Source organism: Carassius carassius, chromosome 10 (genome assembly GCF_963082965.1).
Source record: "Carassius carassius chromosome 10, fCarCar2.1, whole genome shotgun sequence".
NCBI classification, from domain to species: Eukaryota; Metazoa; Chordata; class Actinopteri; order Cypriniformes; family Cyprinidae; genus Carassius; species Carassius carassius.
Window position 1 is genome coordinate 14,635,251 of NC_081764.1, and position 13,395 is coordinate 14,648,645.

The 13,395-nt window shown below is 44.9% G+C and overlaps 1 protein-coding gene across 2 annotated transcripts in view; it reads left to right on the forward strand.

Annotated features, from left to right (window-relative positions):
- LOC132151839 (VWFA and cache domain-containing protein 1-like) overlaps positions 1-13,395 on the forward strand; it is an 80,308-nt gene that overhangs the window by 26,653 nt on the left and 40,260 nt on the right. For both annotated transcript variants that reach the window (XM_059560254.1, XM_059560255.1), the window contains exon 2: positions 2,375-2,437. In XM_059560254.1, the coding sequence (XP_059416237.1) occupies positions 2,375-2,437 (63 nt within the window). The remainder of the gene's footprint in view (positions 1-2,374; positions 2,438-13,395) is intronic.

A 13,395-nucleotide genomic window follows, 5' to 3' on the forward strand; every position in this document is an offset into this window, starting at 1 on the left:
AAGACAAGATATAAGTAACAGTAAATTAAAATAATTTGGATTTGCATTGTAAATACTCATGTTCAGTAAAATACATCATGGAATCAAACAAAATTGTAACTTCATAAAATTATTTATTTTTCACTTCTGCCAACAAAAATGTTTTACATTTTCAACATTGAGTCCATAAAACAAATAACAGCTAAACATCCAACAGACTCCTCTCTGAACACCCCCCCTCTCTCTCTCTCTCTCAAACGACGTGACGTGACATGACATTCGGCCAAGTATGGTGACCCATACTCAGAGCAGTGAACACACACACACACACTGTGAACACACACCCAGAGCAGTGGGCAGCCATTTATGCTGCGGCGCCCGGGGAGCAGTTGGGGGTTCGATGCCTTGCTCAAGGGCACCTAAGTCATGGTATTGAAGGTGGAGAGAGAACTTTACATGCACACACCCACAATTCCTGCCGGCCCGAGACTCGAACTCTCAACCCTTCAATTGCAAGTCCGACTCTCTAACCATTAGGCCACGACTTCCCCTCAAACACAGTTTACATACAACATTAAACTTTCTTACATTTCTTCTCTCTCTCTCTCGCTCTCTCTCTCAAGTTCAAGTTCAAGTTGCTTTATTGGCATGACATTTGAGTTACAGTATTGCCAAATTTAGCATTTAGATACAGAATAAAATATGATTACAATAAAATACAATACAATAAAAATAGCAGCAGCAGATAATATTTCTAATATTAATAATAGTAATTATATACAATTAAGAATATCAAATAAAACAGTTGAATATAATAAATTATCCCTTTCGTATGGTGTGTATGGTGTATAAATATTTAGCAAATTAAAATAATTTGCTATTGTGACTGCCGTCTCATTCTCTCCAAGTATATAGAGTAGGCTAGTTTCTCTGAGTCATTTAGAGACAAGAATGAACGATTCAAAGCTTCAAACTGTGAGAAGAATGTTTCTCTTGTTGTGCTGTATTTGGGACAGACAAGAGGGAAGTGTTTCTCATCCTCTGTTTGATTCAGCTCACAGTGTTTTCCTCTCTTCTCTCGGTAGCCAGGATCTTTTATGTCTACCAATCTATATTTCCAAATCATGATCACTGAGTCGATATTTTGAAAGGATTTGTCTTTCTTTTAATTGCTTGAGTGATAAGTAATTTGCCAGTTTTGTGGTTCTGTTTAGGGCCGAATAACACTGGAGTTTGGTTTGGACCTCAAATTCATTTTTTCATTTTTCATCATAATTATACTTCAGATTTTTGTCAATTAGTTTCTGAATGTTGGGGTTGTGATTGGAGTCAGACTCAGTTTGGGTTTCCTTCATCAGGTGAAGCACGAGTGTGTTTCTCTCTCTCTCTCTCTCTGTCACACACACACACACACACACACACACAATCTCTCTCTCAGAGTACATCCGTAAGTCATTACCTCTATTACAAGGTATTGCACTTGCAAAATATAAGATTCGAGAGTCTTGTCTGCAAGCCGAGCACAATGTGGCCTATCCCACCATGTATGCGCCACCGGTATGCGCGCTCATAATGGAAGCAACGCGGTCGCGACGCGCACGCGGTGCGACGCTCGACGCCTCAGGGGCGCAACTGCCCGAGCGCTTTGGAAACAAGGAGAAAGCGGCGCAACTAGCGATTTCCACGCGTTTTAGGCGCGAATTATTGACGACAAAAGCGATGACCCTCGGTACCCCTCAAGCTGAGATGTTGATGTGATGTGATATCTGATCTAAGTGGGCGTGGTGTGCGTAAGGTAGAGAGGGCATGACTGATGATAGTGTCCTGGTCCAGTCATGACAACGCGATTCTCAGCCTGCGCTCCAGCTGAGTAATCAATTTCATTTAAAAAAAAATAATTTATATATTTTATATTCAAACTGAAAACATAATGTGATTAACACTCAAGTCATTCAAGTCATCCTGTCTCAAGTCAAGTCAAGTCCCGAGTCTTTAACTTCCAAGTCCGAGTCTCAAGTATTTTATTTTTTGTCAAGTCAAGTCACAAGTCATAAAAAAAATTACTCGAGTCCAAGTCACCAAGTCTCAAGTCCCCATGTCTGGTTGTTTGCAAGAAAGTGGAATATTAAAAACGGTGTTTTGTTGTGCTACAACTTGGAAGAAGTAGCTCATAAGTTATAACTGGAAGACTGTTTTACACTATTTAGAACTGAGCTACCGTCACACTACTGAAAAATGACCAAAAATGTAATTAATCAGAAGTCTTGGTGCATACGGATAAATTCTGCCAGATATTCTACCTGTCATTGCCATTTTCTTCTTGTGTTTCAGTCTACCAGCTCCTTACTCTTATTTGTCAGCTTTCAGCAACTGTTCTCTCTTCTTTTCCATACAGAGAATCTACAACTCCTTTGTGTACACGGAGAAGACTTCAAATGGTGAAACAGAGGTGCAGCAGGTGAGTTACTCATCAACATCCCTTGATACTGAATGAGTGCTGTGCGTGTGTGTGTGTGTGTGTGTGTGTGTGGTCTAGAGGGGCAAAGAACACCCATTAAAATTCTCCAGTTGCTGTCTGCTGTCTTTGAGCTTTCTACTGCTGAAACACTAATTCCAACCTCTATTGACTGCACTGTGCCCCTCCCTAACAAGCTCTAGAGAAATGAGAAGATGGTTGCTCTTACTTTAGCTCTTTTTAACGTCAATGCATTTGGCCTATGATCAAAACTCTCTGATTAGAAGCCATTTTAAAACTCTATGGCATTAGGAAAAGAGCTTGTTCAATTACAAACATGCCTGTCTGTCAGTATGGATAACATTTAACAGAATGAGACAGGAAAAGTATGTATTTGTATAATGCCCATGGCATAAATGTCTATTTTAAAGTTGTGCTGTCATGTTTTCAAAGCTTAAGACTGAAATTGTAATATTGTGTTAGAGTACACTATTTTAATGTGAAAAGGTTACAAAAAGGAAACGTTTAGTCTCATATTTTTTTTTCAATTTGTTAACCAACCAAACTGTAATAATAATAATACTTTTAACTGATGTTTAAAATGTATGCCATTAAGATTTTTAACTATCAATGCAAATGATTTGGCATCACACCAACGTATGATAATGGATTAGATCTACAGAATTTGTACCTTTTATGAGGTTTGGTTAGGGTGCGATATCATGATTTTTGATCAAGGATGATTAAAATGTCTCCACACTCCCTTTTTTGAAGAAATATTGTAATAATGTGCTAGAGCGCACATTCTATTAGCTGTGGTTTTGGTGCCTCCATCTCAATATACTGTAGAGTTACACTTATGAGACACAATGTATGTTTAACTAGATCTATGCTTGGATTTTTTAATATAAATGTTTAAATTGAATAAACAAATAAATAAAGCCACTTAGCCAACGTAACTTTTAAACACACACACATATCACAAATAGTGGTCCACCGATATTGTTTTTTTTGACTGCCGTTATGTTTGGAAGCAGAGGTGGCCAATAGCCGATATAATCTGAAAATCAGTTTGACAATGGATAACAAAAATATATGTGTAAAATTAAAATAAAGTGTAATATAAAGACTTACACTTTTGATGACAAAGTAGTTTTTACAAATAAATAAATACTTTATAAAAATATAATTAAAACGGAAGTAAACACTGTAACCAACAGGGCACACAGTATACTGGGAAGTTTGTGTGCATTGGGAATCATATTTTTCAAATAAATCCAGGGCAACACTCATTTTACATACAGCACACAGAGAAAATGACATGAATAATACAGTGGGCAAATGGATAAAGCACAGCATAATTTGAAATCACGAGTTTAAAGCATTAAATTCACACTGACCGACCGTCATGGAGAGAATGATCATGCTGGATAAAAAGACAGACTCCTATTCGTATTAGACAGAACTGTTAACAATGACAGCGAACAAGAGGGAGAATGTGAGCACTGTGTGCTCAGGTGCTGCCGCTCTCAGCGCTTTCAAAATAAAGTCAGGCAGACCGTCAAAATAAAAGTCCCGCCCCGAACACATCGGCCAAGCTTGAAAACTTATTGGCCGATGCGGATATTTGCAAAATGCCAAATATCGGCGGATATTTCGGCCTTGGCGATATGTTGGTCGACCACGAATAACAAATTGTGATACGATATGTTTGCCATATCAACCACCGCTAGCCTCTACCATTGGACAACCTTCAGAGATCATTCCAGGTTTTGGCTTGAATTGATCAAGAACCACTTCACAAATGATTAATAGTTTCATATTTCCAAGTCCCCTGTAGAACTTTAACTGGACATTATTATTATTATTATTATTATTATTCCAATTTAATTTAATTGCATTTTTGTAATGGATTCATACACTTGATTGCTTATACGTTTACATGCAGAATCTGTAAACTGTTTTTTTTTTTTTTTAATGAGATCATAATGTTTTTCTATTTTTAAAAATACTACATCCCTTAAGAAGCTATATTCGACAAGACAAAATAATAACATCATTTGCATATTATCCTGTTCAAAGGTATACATACCCTCGTTCCTTAATATTATGTGTGTTGCCTTGAGCATCAATAACTTGTAATTTTTGTCTACAGTTCATTCATTTGTTATGCAGTCTTTCAAACTAAATACACAATTTTTATGAATTTTATTTATATAAAATAATGGATTTAAAAATTTTATTTTTTTGTGAGGTACATTTATTAGCACAACTCTATACATAGTGTGTGCATATGTATCGTCATAGCTAAATTAAAAGTAATAATTAAGGAAACAGTAACCTTGGAATTTAATTTCAGTACTTTTTCCCTCTGAAACTGCGGGAATGCATTTCTTTCCACTGTCAGTAAGCCTGTCTACTCCAGCTTCTGTTTTTGCTGTAAGGCATAAAAAGCTTTCAATGTTAATACACTCTTTTCTGACCAGCCTCAAAACAAATCAGCATGAGTGGCAGCAACTTCGCTTGTACCCCATGAATGTATTTCTCAGTGACACACACACGCCCTGAGCAAGAACGAACAGGTTGTTACTCTTCACTTGGGTTTTGGTGCCAAGAGAAGCCCTTTTGTGCGAATTATTCCTGTACATTGTCTCTCTCTCTCGCTCTCTCTCTCTTTCGTTCCCTCTCACCTGCAGCTATTTACCGGCTGCTGGTGAGAGATTAAGCCGATCGCTGGCAGGTTTTACTAGTGATACCTCAACAGCTAATTGCCAAACAGGGTTTTTGGTGGTAGACGCTAATAAACCATTCTGCCTGCTGAGGCAGTCGAGACCTGAATGTGTTTGATTATAAAGTGTCTCAGGCTTTGTCATGCTATAATGCTGTTTTGTTGTTCCTCATTAATTGGCACTGGATGTACTCATATATAAAAGGTAAGAAAGACCAATTAAAATGATTGCTCACTGTACTATTTTGGATCTTGCCGCTGGTGTAGTTAACTAAGCTGGGCAGATTCAGACTTATTGTGTTAACATTTAAGAGGCACATGTGAAACGCCTTTTTCTGCTGATCAAATTTGGTCAAGCCATTTCTACATGTATGAAAACTACTTTGTGTTAAAATTAGGGGTGTGACGAGATCTTGTGGCACAAGATCTTGCGAGAACGTGACTATATCCTCTTGCAGATGTTAGAAATATTTGCATTACACTGGCCCTTTCACCAGTGGCTATGTAAGATATTATATTCACATCTGGCAAATAGCCGTATTATAAGTGTGAAAATTAAGCAGTGAAGTCTTTATCCAGTCATAAAAACGTACTCTGTTACTAACGTAACCTCGGTTCTCTCTAGAAGAGGGAACGAGTACTGCGTCTTAGCTAAGACGCTACGGGAAAAGTCTCTTTTCACGAAATACTGAAGCAAAAAATTATCCTTAATTTTGAATTCTTGTAAAGCGCATTTGCAGCAGCACGCAGCCATAGGCAAGACGGCTCGCTCGCTTATTGGCTGCTCTGCGGCAACTGCACAAGCCTATCGAGCGCAGGCTGATGCAACATCAGACCAATGAGGGCGCTTCGCGCCCTTCATGCCACTTCCCGCCGAAACGGGTGTGGCCTAGCCCTATAAAGGGAGCTCGAAAAGGCTGACTCACCTGATTTATTTTATCGCCGAAGAGAACCATAGTGAATCGTGCGCACGGCAGAGAACGCAGTACTCGTTCCCTCTTCTAGAGAGAACCGAGGTTACGTTAGTAACAGAGTACGTTCTCTTACGAGAGTTCTCTCGTACTGCGTCTTAGCTAAGATGCTACGGGAACCCCATGTAAAGCGCCGTGCGCGCAGGGATCACGCACCAATAAACCTGGAAGCAACGCCCAGGATTTACAGTACACAGTCACCTGAGGGACTCACAGAGTGTCCAGAACAGGAGGGGGGGGACCCTCCATCCCATATCTAGCAGCGTCCGTAGGCGCGGCAATATGACATCACACAGTCAAGGCAAGGCCTGACCCATGTGGTAATGCGGGTCTTACGCAATACTGCCCATATAACAGTCGGCAGCGCATAGCGCTTGCGATCTCAGAGTTCCAATCATGGCCCTGATACGGCTATACCGACAGCAGCCCTGCTTGCAGGGCGGGAACCTCCAGGTTATAGAACCTGATAAATGTAGACGGCGAGGCCCATCCTGCCGCCATACATATATCCTGTAAGGAGATCCCACTAGACCACGCCCACGATGAGGCGATGCCTCTTGTGGAGTGTGCTCTGACGCCCAGTGGGCACTGAAGGCCCCTGGAAGCGTAAGCTAACGCTATGGCGTCAACTATCCATCTGGACAGGCTCTGTCTCGAAACAGCCATTCCCTTGGAACGTCCACTGAACGAGACAAACAGCTGCTCAGTCTGTCTAAAGACAGCGGAGCGAGACACATAAGCTCTTAAAGCCCTAATGGGGCAAAGAAGACTCGATGTCTTCATCCTCTCCTGACACCGAAAGGGCAGACAGGGAAATAACCTGAGCCCGAAACGGCGTGTTGAGGGATTTAGGCACATAACCGTGCCTAGGTTTGACTATGACCCTTGAGTCATTAGGCCCAAACTCCAAGCACGTCGGGCTCACCGAGAGCGCGTGCAGGTCACCCACACGCTTCACTGAAGCGAGAGCCAACAAGAACACTGTCTTGAATGACAGATGCTTGAGGCTAATGGTTCGGATAGGCTCGAAAGGGGAACCTTTCATGGCCTCCAAAACCGTCGAGAGGTCCCATACAGGGACTGACGGAGGTCTGGGAGGATTCAGCCTCCTAGCTCCTCTAAGGAAGCGGATGACCAAACCGTTCCTTCCTATGGACTGACCGAGCATTGTCTCAGAAAACGCTGCGATAGCCGCCACGTAAACTTTGAGCGTAGAGGGGGCTCTGCCCTTATCCAACAGCTCCTGTAGGAAGGAGAGAACCTCCGTCACCTCACAACTAAGGGGTGAACATTCCCGAGCTGTGCACCAGCTGGAGAACACCGACCACTTCGAGGCATACAGCCGTCATGTCGACGGAGCTCTAGCCTGAGTGATGGTATTTAGCACTCCCACTGAGAGATCAGCGGGTAACCGTTGAGCGCCCACACATGGAGGGACCACAACTCCGGTTGAGGGTGCCAAATCGAGCCCCTGGCCTGCGAGAGGAGATCCCTCCTCAGCGGCACTGGCCACGGGGCAGTGTCTGCTAGCTGCATCAAATCTGGAAACCATGGTTGGTTCTTCCAAAGTGGTGCTACAAGCAGTGCTGAGCTTCTCGTTTCCCTCACCCGTTCTACCACCTGCGGAAGTAGGGAGACGGGGGGGAAAGCATAGAGCGGGCAGCACGGCCACCTCCGTGACAGTGCGCTTTCGTTCTTGGAAAAGAACGCGGGGCAGTGAGCATTTTCGTGGGACGCGAAGAGGTCCACTTCCGCCCTGCCAAATCTCTCCCACAACAGCTGGACTGTCTGCGGGTGTAGAGACCATTCGCCCGTGGGAATGTTGCTTCTGGACAGCCTGTCTGGACCCAGATTCTGTAGCCCAGGCACGTGAACTGCTCTCAGCGAGCGCAAGTTGCGCTGAGCCCAAACCAGGAGGCGTTCTGTCAGCCTGTACAGGTTTCAGGACCTGAGACCGCCCTGGCGATTTATGTAGGACACCACAGACCACAACACAGAATCTCAAGTATCGCCTGTGACGTGACGCTATCTGTATTTGAAAATACGCGTCCTTCAGATCCATCAACATGAACCAGTCCCCTCTGCGAATATGCGCGAGGAGTTTCCTGGTTGTAAGCATTCTGAAACTGTGTTTCACCAATGCCTTGTTCAGCTGTCTTAGATCCAGTATGGGCCTGAGACCCCCGTCTTTCTTGGGCACTAGAAAGTATCTGCTGTACAGCCCCCCTTCGCTTTGAGCTTGAGATACAGGATCCACAGCCCCTTTGCTCAACAGTTTTGATATTTTGGCCCGAAGTGGGTGTGCTACTTCTGTTTTGACCGTAGTTTCGACACGCGCTAAAAAGCGCGGAGGGCGTCGAAAAAACTGTAGCGAGTAGCCTCTCTTTATAATGTCTAGCCCCCAATCCGAAACCCCTGGAAGCGCTGACCATGCATCTGCATGAATGGCTAAGGGTTGGATGCGAAGCGCGCCCTGTTGACTGGGCAACAGCGGCGCTTCGATGTGCTGCCACATGGGCATTATACCTGCGGCGTTTGAGGCGGGGAGCGCGCTGATCACAGCGGGCAGATCGCTCTTCCTCGACCCCGCCACGGTGCTTAACCGAGTGAGGGAGGGCTGAGCGGGTCCCGTAGGACTCGTGATGTCTGCGAGTAACTGTGGGCTGTAAGCGTGCACATTTACTGCTTTCGACTCGCTGTCTGCCTGGGCAGAGCATACGTGCACGGGTTTCGTTTTTACAGAAACCACGCGCCGTGTGTGACATAGTGTTTGTGGGCACTGAGGAGTGGGCACGTTTACTATGTAGTGCGCGCGATCGATCTGAGTCGATCTTATGGGCACGAGCCCTGTGTGCAGGGCTGTGCTTATATGTGGAGATGGGCACTGAGGAGTGGGCATCGTCACTACATTTATAGCACCATCGGCCGTGGCCGGGACACCAGAAATTACACTCTTTTCGGGAAATATCTGGGTAGCCGTGATAACGGCTTTTGTGTGCAGGCAAGCGGGCAACTGTGCAGGCTTGCGCGTTGCAGATAACGCTGAGACAGTCACAATTCCTGGAACTGAAACAGCGATGCGCTTGGGTGGGAGCTCGGCCACAGCCGAACTCGTACACCGGCGCTTTCCTAGAAGTGCTAGGATGACTTCGAGGCTTCCGGCTTCACCGTAATCCTCTGCCGCGTCTCCCGTGGCGCGGGGCGACAGCTGGTAGAGCGAGAACGGGGTCCCGAGCTGCGTTGCTGGCGCTGTCGCGATGAAGCAGCTGGAGGCTGGGGGCATGACTGAGAGCTTTGCGGGGCCGGTCTAGCGCGACTCGCTGCAGAACCGGAGCGCTTCGGCAAGAAGTGCTTAAAAGCTTGCAACGCTTTCTGGTCCTCAACAAATCTTTCAACGAACTCGTTGACAGACGATCCAAATAGGCCAGCAGGAGTCAGCGGTGCGTCGAGGAATGCAGCGCGCTCAGACTCTGCCATGTCTGAAAGCGTTAGCCACAAATGTCTCTCAGCCACAGTAGCGGAAGCCATAACCTGTCCCATGGCCTGTGCAGCGGACTTAGTAGCGCGGAGGGAGAGATCCGAAGCACTCCTCAGATCCGCGAGACAGATCGCTTCAGGTCCCATCTCATCCAGCTTGCGGAGGAGATCACCCTGGAAAATCTGCAGCGTGGCCATGGTGTGCAACGCAGACGCAGCCTGCCCAGCAGCAGAGAAGATCCGTGCGAGCAGAGATGACGTCATGTGGCAGGCTTTCGATGGCAACGCCGCTTTCGTCCGTCCAGCAGAGGGCGGGCAAAGGTGCGTTGCTATAGCCTGTTACACCGGCGGAAGTGACTGGTAGCCTGTGTTTTTAGCTTTGTCCAGTGTGGAGAATGCTGGCGAAACAGACGAGCGAGTTCGCGCCGAGTATGGAGCGCTCCAAGCTTTGGCCACTTCTTCGTGAAGCTCAGGAAGAAACGGGGCGGGCTTTGAGCTAGGAGAAGTACGCTCATCCGGCAGAAAGCTACCATCCAGCCGGGAACGAGAGGGGGGCGCTGGTGCAGACCACTTGAGGCCGAGACTCGTCGCGGCCAGCGTGAGCACTCGCATCAGCTCCTTCTCAATATCAGCCCGTCTGCTGGGCCTCAGAGCAGAAGGCGCGAGATCCCTGGAGCTCGCCCAACCCTCACTGCCCAAAGCTAGCAGAGAGCACGTGTCCTCTTCCCTTGACGCGGCCCTGAGATCCACTTCCTCGGAGGACGCGGCAGTAGACAGCGGGCGCTGACCATCGGGAAGCGATGCAGGGGAGGCCGGTTAAGCAGGGAGAACTGGCGAGCTCGGTTGAGCTGGAGGCGGTTCCGGTACACGCTGGGAGCGGCGCTTTTTACGGCGCTGCGGCGCAGCACGGGATGCAGGCTCGGAGAAGAATGCCAGGCGATTCCTCAGAGTCACCATCGGCATTAGCTCGCAGTGAGGGCAGCCGCCGTCAGCGAGCGCGAGCGCTGCATGATCCTCACCCAGGCAGGAGACGCAGATGACGTAACGGTCTCCTTCGCTGAGCGGGGCTCTGCACGAGCCGCACGAGGGCATCTTTAAAAAGACGCAGCTCTTTTATGAGTGTGTGTCGCAGGGCGAACACACACGAGGATACAGAAAAGGATATAGGCGCCGGAACGTGCAGCAGGAACAGCAGTGGAAGGCGGCGTAGGCCAGCGGCTTCAGAAATGGCTCGTCCCGGTGAGATGCTTATCAGACGGCTCTTGCTTCCTCTCGTGATCCAGCGATGCGTGAGCTTCGCTGAAGAGATGAAAAATCAGGTGAGTCAGCCTTTTCGAGCTCCCTTTATAGGGCTAGGCCACACCCGTTTCGGCGGGAAGTGGCATGAAGGGCGCGAAGCGCCCTCATTGGTCTGATGTTGCATCAGCCTGCGCTCGATAGGCTTGTGCAGTTGCCGCAGAGCAGCCAACGAGCGAGCGAGCCGTCTCGCCTATGGCTGCGTGCTGCTGCAAATGCGCTTTACAACAATTCAAAATTAAGGATAATTTTTTGCTTCAGTATTTCGTGAAAAGAGACTTTTCCCATAGCGTCTTAGCTAAGACGCAGTACGAGAGAACTCTCGTAAGAGAACAAAATTCACGTTTAACATGGAATGTCACGAAATTTGTCAAATTTTGAATTCATTAATCAAAAGTAGGTAATTACACATAATCGAATCACGATATGGACTAGTATCTGTAAATATAAATCCACAAAAGTCGATTTAAATATGAATCCTTCCTGTTTCTGTTAATGAAGGGCGCAGACGCGGTTTTATTTACAACCCACACACTGAAGCAGATGTGACGTGACTCACTAAATGAGGAGGTGAACACATGAACAACATCAGATGAGCATTTGACCGTTAAGAGTTGAGTAAACTTTTAATAGGGCCATTAGGGCTGCAACTAACGATTATTTTGATAATCGATTAATCTGTCGATTATTTTTACGATTAATCGATTAACCGGTTTATGTACTTATATTTTAGTTTTGCCCATTTTTCCCCAAGTAAATTATAAATAAAGGGTATTTATCATTCAGCATAGATTTTTAAGAGATTTTAACCATTTTGCACTGTCATATCCTCATCAAAAATATACCTGGAGTTGTTTTATTATGTGTTAGTAATCCTTTGTCGAACTCTTCTGCAATCACAACACTGACCCATACTCTAGCAAATTTCACAAGGAGATTTCAAATAATGTTTTCACCATGGCAGTCCTTAGAGCTCCTAAAGTAGTTTAACATCCCGAACAAAGCTTATTAAGGAATCTTTCAGAACATATTTTCACAAAGAATAAGGATAAAACAGAATAAAATTGCAGTACATTGTATTTTATTATTTACTGGGAAACAGCTTTATATCTTATGCTGTGAAATTGTAAACAATCCTTCAAAAAAAGTGCCAATGGCATGAAACCTGAATGGAACTCACAATTTAAAGTAAAATCCATCAGAAGGTTGTCCAGAAAAAAAAAAAGAACACACACAAAAAACCTCCTGTGTGAAAAAGAGCAGTGAATACTTAGAAAAAAAGTGCATTTCAAATATATTTAAACATTTACCTCTCTCATTCAGTCATAATTAAGCTGCAAGACTGAGTTATGAACTGGTAAACGACAAACTGATCACAGAACATGTTTGTAAAGCTTTAAATGTTAACTGTTAAAAAGCAATGTTATCAGCTTTTACGACTAAACATTTGCAAACAACATTGTACTGGAGAATCTGCACAAATAAAAGTCTTAGGGGCCGTTCACATATCGCGCCTAAAAACGCGTGGAAATAGCTAGGCGCACCGCTTTCTCCTTCTTTCCAAAGCGCTCGGGCAGAAGCGCCCCTGAGGCGTCTGCCTTTGCTAAGCAACCATGACGTGCTCTCTCCTTGAAGACGCGGAAATTTCAGCAAATGATAAATGGATTTGCAGCTCTAAAAATCGCTTGTAGTACGTAGTTGTTGTTGTTACGGGAAAGGATGAAGCCGATTGGTTAGTTCTTGTCACATGACCCACGGTGCGCTTGCGGCATTCTGAAAAGTTGAGATGTTTTTAACTCTATGCGGTGCGGACGCGCCTGGAAAAACGGGCGGCTTGCGTCCGCGTTGCTTCCATTATGAGCGCGCATACCGCGTGCCTACATTGGAAATAACGAACTTGAGCGCGCAAAAGTCGCGATATGTGAACGACCCCTTAAACAGTTCAGTAGTGCAGAGTTTACAGGTACTCTTTTTTGAAGGCTCAAAGTAAAGTACTCCCACATCCCGCTGAATGCGGCTGAATGCTGCAGAGACGCTGTTCGGGAAGCACGTGACATTTAACGAGGCCAGCTATTGGCTATTCGCTACTTCTCCTGCTGTACTGGCTGAGTAAAACCTCCGGTGGCTCATTACTGCCACACTTTGGTCACCGCAGATTTGAAATATGCACGAAATGAGCCGCTTACGGCAAATAAAAATTATTTAGCAACTAATCGATGACTGAATTAGTTGACAACTATTTTAATAATCGATTTTAATCGATTAAATCGATTAGTTGTTTCAGCTCTAAGGGCCATAAATGTAATTGTTGTTGAACTTTTAATAAATTAATGTGAAAATGTATGTTTCATGATTTTAATTAATTAAGACATACTTTTTAATTGATACAATTTAACTATTAAAAAAGGAGTTGAGAAAAATTATCAATAAACAATCCAGAAAAAAAACATAATTTGAAAAAAAAATAAAACGAAATTTAGCTAAAAATA